This window comes from Engraulis encrasicolus, chromosome 18 (genome assembly GCF_034702125.1).
Source record: "Engraulis encrasicolus isolate BLACKSEA-1 chromosome 18, IST_EnEncr_1.0, whole genome shotgun sequence".
Classification (NCBI taxonomy): Eukaryota; Metazoa; Chordata; class Actinopteri; order Clupeiformes; family Engraulidae; genus Engraulis; species Engraulis encrasicolus.
The window spans coordinates 30,408,196-30,415,695 of record NC_085874.1 but is presented as its reverse complement, the minus strand read 5'-3'; the positions used below and the strand labels follow the sequence as shown (position 1 = coordinate 30,415,695).

Below are 7,500 nucleotides of genomic sequence, written 5' to 3'. Positions count from 1 at the left end.
TCACATATTCAGGGACCTCTTGTGGGCTATATGACATGCCTCAAGCTGTGTCTGCTACCCGAGATGACTTTGTGGCTCCAAACCATTCTATTTTCTACCGTCCTTTCCTACGTCGTGATCACCGACTTGAGTTTTTATATATTGTCTTGCAAACCCATAATTCACAAGTTATTCTCTCATTTGCAATCAGGATATTGATTACAGTACAGAAACCCCATTGATCTCTCCATGGACGAGGGGCGACACCAAGGCAAGAGGTCAGAGACTGGAGGCAAGGATGGGAGGAATTAGAATGAATGTTATCCCTGTTGCCATGTGTGCGAACTGTGTACCTGCTGTTGTAGTGGTATGTGTAGTAGTAGTACGTATGTGTGTGTGTGTGTGTGTGTGTGTGTGTGTGTGTGTGTGTGTGTGTGTGTGTGTGTGTGTGTGTGCGTGTGTGTGTGTGTGTGTGTGTGTGTGTGTGTGTGTGTGTGTGTGTGTGTGTGTGTGTGTGTGTGTGTGTGTGCGCGTGTGTCTGACCTATAGGGGGCGCTTCATAGCGCTGCACGGTCTTCCTCTGCCTGAGGTTGTAAGGCCGGTCGGTCTCTCCCCCAGGCTCCTCCGCCTCATCTCCTTCTTCATCATCATCGTCTTCGTCGTCTTCTTCATCATCTTCCTCCCCTTCATCATCCTCCTCCTCGTCATCCTCGTCACCCTCCTCATGCGATTCTTCGAGAGAAAGTAAACAACAAATGTCAGCTAACCTTTTTATTCTGTTCACGTATGCCACTCTCGAGGCAAGAGATGCAATACCAACAAGCCTGCTTAATAATGTTTTACAAGCTTTTGAATAAAGTGTGTTTTTCTTTTCCCTCACAGCCAAGGACACTTTCCTCAGCCAAAACACTGGTATAAACATTCAGTGCATGCAACATATGAAGAGTTTATTTGCAAAACGGCGTATCTGCGATTTTTGACTTTTGCATTTTATTATTGAAGATGACTGTTCAGAGGTCCTATCACCTATGTGTGAATTCTTACCATTCAGATATTTTGAGAACATACTTTTTCAACCTATATAAAATGCATTGTGCAATTCCATGCAATGGAATGCCCAATAAAAATGTCAATATCCCAACATTCTACAAAAGTAGATTTTGCAAATAAACTCTTCATATGCTCTCATCTGTTCTAAAGTGAATATTCTGGAACGGTGATTTCATAGGAGTCACTGTTTGTGTGTGTGTGTGTGTGTGTGTGTCTGTGTGCGTGCATGCATGTGTGCATGCATATGCGTGTGTGTGTCACCTCCTCCGTCCTCCTCTTGGTTCTCCTGTGGGCTCTCCTTCTTGCTGAGGGCCTTGTGATGCGTCTGAATGCCAAACGTGCTCCTCCTCTCCCTCATGGACTTCCTCCTCTTCACCCGTGAGTACATGTCCATGTTCTCCTGCGCACACACATCAGAGACGTCGGCCTAGAGGATAGGCAGAGGCTTGACATTTAAATTTTGTTTGCGGTGCTCTTCATTTGCAGACTACAGCGTGGTTCCGACATCAACACATTTGCCTACCACCTAAAATAACTGCCGTAATGGTTTATTTTGCTGCATAACGTTGTCGGAAAATGTACAGATTTTGCGGCGCTGAAAACATTGGGCCAAGACTGTAATGGCGAGCGACCTGAGTGACAGGTCGCAACTGTACTCAGATGAAAGCAACCGCATTTCCCAAGCAAAGGCGCTTCTAGTGTGAGACGAACATTTTTAAGATTGGTAATTGATGGGCCATTTCACATTAACATCTTTGAGAACGTGCAGTCCTGAGTTGGGTGTATAGTTACAGCCCTAATCTTTAGTGTTGAATAAATAAGTCAGGGTTTCCCAAAGCACTTTATTACTAAGGCAGCCCCCTTGACAAGAAACACCTACCACCTTGACCAGGCCCCTGAATAGATAAAGATTTCATGTTGGGAATGTAATTTCTAAAAGCAGGGATTAAAGCAAAAAAAAGTAATCTGACTGAACTTTTTTACCGGTTAGGCACCCGATCGAGTATCACTCCGTAACCCTACGAAAACCAATGTAGCCAGGCTCTGCCCTCATGACGAAACATACATGCAAGGAATGGTGCCAGAGCCAGCGGCATATAGACGGGGCAGTCACCTAGAGCAGAATAGGCCTATGTCTTGAGGGCACCAGTAATACCAAAAAGTGCCACAAAATCAGAACTTCAACCAACATAAATCTTTACACTTCACATGAACAATGAATATTCATTATACACTCAGTAGACCTATATAGACTCAGTATGAGTGTACCTGTAGGTACTAGATCAGATGTGCTCAATCAGATGTAGGCCTACAATGCTATGTTTACAGATGCCAATTTCTAAATACAAAAAAAGGAAAGAGGGCGGGCAGGCCTAGGCCGCTCACCAGATTGACTAGAACTGGCCGAGAATGGAGGGATAATGGATACTATATCAGACTGCAAAGATTGAACTGAAATTTGGGGCATGTTTTGGTTATTTCCTCTTATTTCTACCCATTGTTTATGAATTGTTCACATCATCATGCAGAATGGATTCACAATGAATGCTGCTTCAAAATGGTAGCTGATCTCACAGAATTATTGACTTGGAATTGCAATGTGTTGATACAGTGAGTGATCCCATTATGGGTTTTTTTGTTGTAGTAGTAGGCTATATTTTGTCTTTCACATTAGAATGGGCAAACACTGTTCTGGTGAAAGCACTGGTGCGCATTGCTTGCAGTTGTATTTCTGACATTTAAAAAGCCCTGATCATAGCAATCAGAGGGAGAAAACTAGCTTTAATTATTTGTATGTTTTTCACCCTTCGGCCTTTTTCAGTATTCATCCTGTTACAAAAAACTTGTTGACGTTTACAAACAAGGTGCGGTATGTCTACCTCTGTGTTCTACCGTTTTGAAAACTACTGGCTACTTTTTTGCTTCTCGATGTGCGGTGCCAAGCACACGCTTACCATTGATTTAAAAAAACGTCCCCGATTCTTCCTATGCGCACGTGTTCTACAAGCTGACAGGACGCAGCAGACACGACAGTCACAGACATACGTCTATCGTTTACAAAAGTAACACACTTTCCCAAGCTTGTCGCGCAGCTTTCCACTCGAATCAAGGCAAATCACCCACCCATCAGTCCTGAGTGCGCAGTGCGCAAATAGGCTAACTGAACTCAAACGAAACGCATAGTCAAAGCAGATGGGCACAGACGTTGAGCCACTCAAAAACAAGCGCACACACAACTGTTGCTGCTGCACACTATTCCAGTTAGCAGAAATAGCGTCACACAGTAACAAGCCTTGAAAGTGAAACAAACGTCGAAACGGTATTTATCGACCATGAGTCCACCCATCAGAACACTGCTTCCCAGAACACTGCTTCCCAGAACAAGACGTGGCATAAATTGGCTCTGCCAGGGATAGCCTATCCGTGACCCAAATGCAACCCATTTTTAACTTATTTCTTGAATATATATCGGCAACAACAAAGTTAATCTGTTATGAGTATAGATGAGACTGTGAATTATCTGTTGTCAAAAAGACAACTAGCTCTACACGCAGCCAGTCAAACGCGCTAAACTTTGAGGATGAAACGCATGGTAGGCTATCCTAGTTAGCTGCCATAGTCGTCCCATTGGGGCTATGAATAATGCTAGTAAGAGTCACAATGCTTAAAAGGCAAACCCTTCATGAAAAGGACATCATACGCAGTCGAAGTAAACTATTCATTTTTTTCCCTAAATATCTGCCACGGCAGGTGCAATGATATGGAAACGTCATTGCACTTTATACATTGTATTACAATTATTTTCTTTTCTGCCATCAGCAACAATTTTGGCTATTTATTTTCTTAATCTCTCGCGCTGCGCTGCCACAAAATTGTTGACCGCTCGTGTACTTTTTTTTTTGGAACACGGAAGAACAGGGGATGACCCAAAACTAGGCTACTGATGAGTGAATGTTGTATCACACCGCCAATGGTGGAGTGTATAACTACATCCGTACACCAAACACACCTCTCGTCCCCTTCTCATGAGTGCTCTCGATTTGAGTTCAGTTGGAAAGTAAAAATTGTAAATTAATTGACATAGATTAGCCTATAGGCCTACGGACGGAAATCCGTCCAAACGAAAATCCAGTTGACGGAATTCCGTCGTAGCGACGGAAAACTTTAATCCCTGTGTAAAAGGTGCAAAAAAATACACTTTTAACGCCCCAACACCTTGACTAACAAAAATTCTGGGGTAAACGCTGTGAATGGTAAATGGACTGCATTTCTATGGGGCTTTTCCACTACTGCGCTGCTCTGCAGTGCCATGGCTGGGCAGAACCCACCAGCTCGGTGTCGGTCCACATGCGCAGCCGCTCCACCTCCCGGTTCTGCCGGATGCTGCTGATGTTGTCCATCTCCTGCAGAACTGCCTCCGCCGTGCTGGAACCCAACAGAACAACAACGGCAGAACATAAACAACAACTCACACACACAAACTGTAATGATCAACAACTCACACAAAAAGGCAAAAACATCAACAGCTCACTTGGAAACAAAAACAGTATAATGGACAAGTCTCACAAATCACATAAGATCAGCAAACTTCAAAAAGTCACAGAAGAACAGCGAACAACCTTCTTCTACAGTTAACAGGCCATTCACACCCTACGTTCTCAATTAGTGCATTTTTGTCCCTATGTTCTAACCCAGGGGTTCCCAACCCTTTTCAACGTGGGGCCCACTCGAAATTGTCAAAAATCTCTTCTACTTGGGGCACGCTTGTTGCAGCTGTTGGGAATGTGTACCTCGTTTCTCGAAAGCATTCTTTCTAACCAGTTAGAAACTTAGTAGGTTGGTGATGGGAAATTCCATTGCAACTAAGTAAGTTGCTGACTAAGACACTAGCAACAATGCTGTCAAGAAGATGTCAGATGATTGGTGCATGATTGAAAGCTTCCCAGTTTCATGTGGGAAAATTATGTTGGAAGTAAACGGATACAAAGTCTGAAACAGTCCACACTCTCTCTATGAATGGGCCTGAACTCCAAGTGGAAGACTTTAAGAAATCTCTCGCAGTGCCAAATATCTCCCTCTCTTTCTCTGTCTCTCCAACATATACACACATAGAGAAGAGGTTCATGTTCGTAGCCATGCTGAGAGCAATATCAGAGGCAATTTCATCCTGAACCCCACGGAAAACGACACAAAAATAGAAACACACACACACCCCCAAGGGCCATGAGCGGTCCACTTGCTTGCTTATGAAAGAGATCACATACACATGCAGACATCCGCCCACGCACACGCACACACACACACAGGTCCTCCAGAAGGACCAGATTGGCTTTTCAGGCTCCTGCTGGTCAAGTCCCTCCCCCTGAACACACACACACACACACACACACACACACACACACACACACACACACACACACACACACACACACACACACACACACACACACACACACACACACACACACACACACACACAATCCATCTGTCCCAGACCAACTCGCCGACACACAGACCCACCCTCAGAATGTCCGCCATACACACACACACCTTGCATAGAATCACCAAGACCAGGGGCCTCATGTACCAAGATGTGGATTTCCCATTTAAAAAAGTGCAGAAGTGACAATCCTGAAAGGTGCTTACGGAAAAAATCTTGATTAAGTGTGTAACCATGTTTTGCTGTGAAATCTTGCGCACATGCATATGCACAAGCCCAATTCTCCACCTTGCCTCCTCCCTTAAATATTCTACATTAATATTCTAATTAGTATAAACAAGCCCATTCCTGTGCCCTCATTGGTTTAAAGAATGGTGAAAGGAAAGGAAAGGGGGAAAGGCTTTTTGTGAATGCGAGATGACGGCACTGCTTCAGAGATGGACTTTTTTAAGTGCGTGTGTGTGTGTGTGTGTGTGTGTGTGTGTGTGTGTGTGTGTGTGTGTGTGTGTGTGTGTGTGTGTGTGTGTGTGTGTGTGTAGTATGTACCTGTTGATCAGCTGGCCGAAGAGCATGCTCTGGTTGAGGTGTTGGAAGGTGCTCTTCCTGGTGTGTGTGTGTGTGTGTGTGTGTGTGTGTGTGTGTGTGTGTGTGTGTGTGTGTGTGTGTGTGTGTGTGTGTGTGTGTGTGTGTGTGTGTGTGTGTAGTATGTACCTGTTGATCAGCTGGTCGAAGAGCATGCTCTGGTTGAGGTGTTGGAAGGTGCTCTTCCTGGTGTGTGTGTGTGTGTGTGTGTGTGTGTGTGTGTGTGTGTGTGTGTGTGTGCAGTATGTACCTGTTGATCAACTGGTCGAAGAGCATGCTCTGGTTGAGGTGTTGGAAGGTGCTCTTCCTGGGGTGTGTGTGTGTGTGTGTGTGTGTGTGTGTGTGTGTGTGTGTGTGTGTGTGGTATGTACCTGTTGATCAGCTGATCGAAGAGCATGCTCTGGTTGAGGTGTTGGAAGGTGCTCTTCCTTCCTGGTGTGTGTGTGTGTGTGTGTGTGTGTGTGTGTGTGTGTGTGTGTGTGTGTGTGTGTGTGTGTGTGTGTGTGTGTGTGTGTGTGTGTGTGTGTGTGTGTGTGCAGTATGTACCTGTTGATCAACTGGTCGAAGAGCATGCTCTGGTTGAGGTGTTGGAAGGTGCTCTTCCTTCCTGGTGTGTGTGTGTGTGTGTGTGTGTGTGTGTGTGTGTGTGTGTGTGTGTGTGTGTGTGTGTGTGTGTGTGTGTGTGTGTGTGCAGTATGTACCTGTTGATCAACTGGTCGTGTTGGAAGGTGCTCTTCCTGGTGTGTGTGTGTGTGTGTGTGTGTGTGTGTGTGTGTGTGTGTGTGTGTGTGTGTGTGTGTGTGTGTGTGTGTGTGTGTGTGTGTGTGTGTGTGTGTGTGTGTGTGTGTGCAGTGTGTACCTGTTGATCAGCTGGTCGAAGAGCATGCTCTGGTTGAGGTGTTGGAAGGTGCTCTTCCTTCCTGGTGTGTGTGTGTGTGTGTGTGTGTGTGTGTGTGTGTGTGTGTGTGTGTGTGTGTGTGTGTGTGTGTGTGTGTGTGTGTGTGCAGTGTGTACCTGTTGATCAGCTGGTCGAAGAGCATGCTCTGGTTGAGGTGTTGGAAGGTGCTCTTCCTGGTCCTGCAGCTCCTCTTCAGCTCCACGTGGCCGTTCATGCGGGCGCGATCATCCGACTCCCCGCCCCCGCCTCTCTCCCGTTGGCTCATACGCGCTGCAAGCGAAAACAATCAGCCAATCAGTGAAAGACACATGATTCACGCAACAGACAACAAGTTTGAGGGTCCAAAATAAATATATTGCGCTTGTGGCCTTGTGATGACGTCGCAGGTTGAATTCAATGTAATAGCGCAATTCAAAAGGGCGTTTCCAGGGGCGCTGTGGCGCAGCACGCTAAGCCCCCCACATTTGGGCTTGCATGCCCACCCACGGGGACCCCGGTTCGAGTCCGGCCAGGGTCATTTCCCGATCCTCCCCTGTCTCTCTGTCCCATT

At 45.8% G+C, this 7,500-nt stretch overlaps 1 protein-coding gene across 1 annotated transcript in view; it reads right to left on the bottom strand.

The window, feature by feature from the left end:
• Positions 1 to 7,500, bottom strand: part of atad2b (ATPase family AAA domain containing 2B) — a 139,409-nt gene that overhangs the window by 119,330 nt on the left and 12,579 nt on the right. The window contains exons 4-7 of the mRNA XM_063223422.1: positions 7,067 to 7,220; positions 4,359 to 4,455; positions 1,291 to 1,429; positions 523 to 711 (exon numbers count right to left, since the gene is read on the bottom strand). Of these exons, the coding sequence (XP_063079492.1) occupies positions 523 to 711; positions 1,291 to 1,429; positions 4,359 to 4,455; positions 7,067 to 7,220 (579 nt within the window). The remainder of the gene's footprint in view (positions 1 to 522; positions 712 to 1,290; positions 1,430 to 4,358; positions 4,456 to 7,066; positions 7,221 to 7,500) is intronic.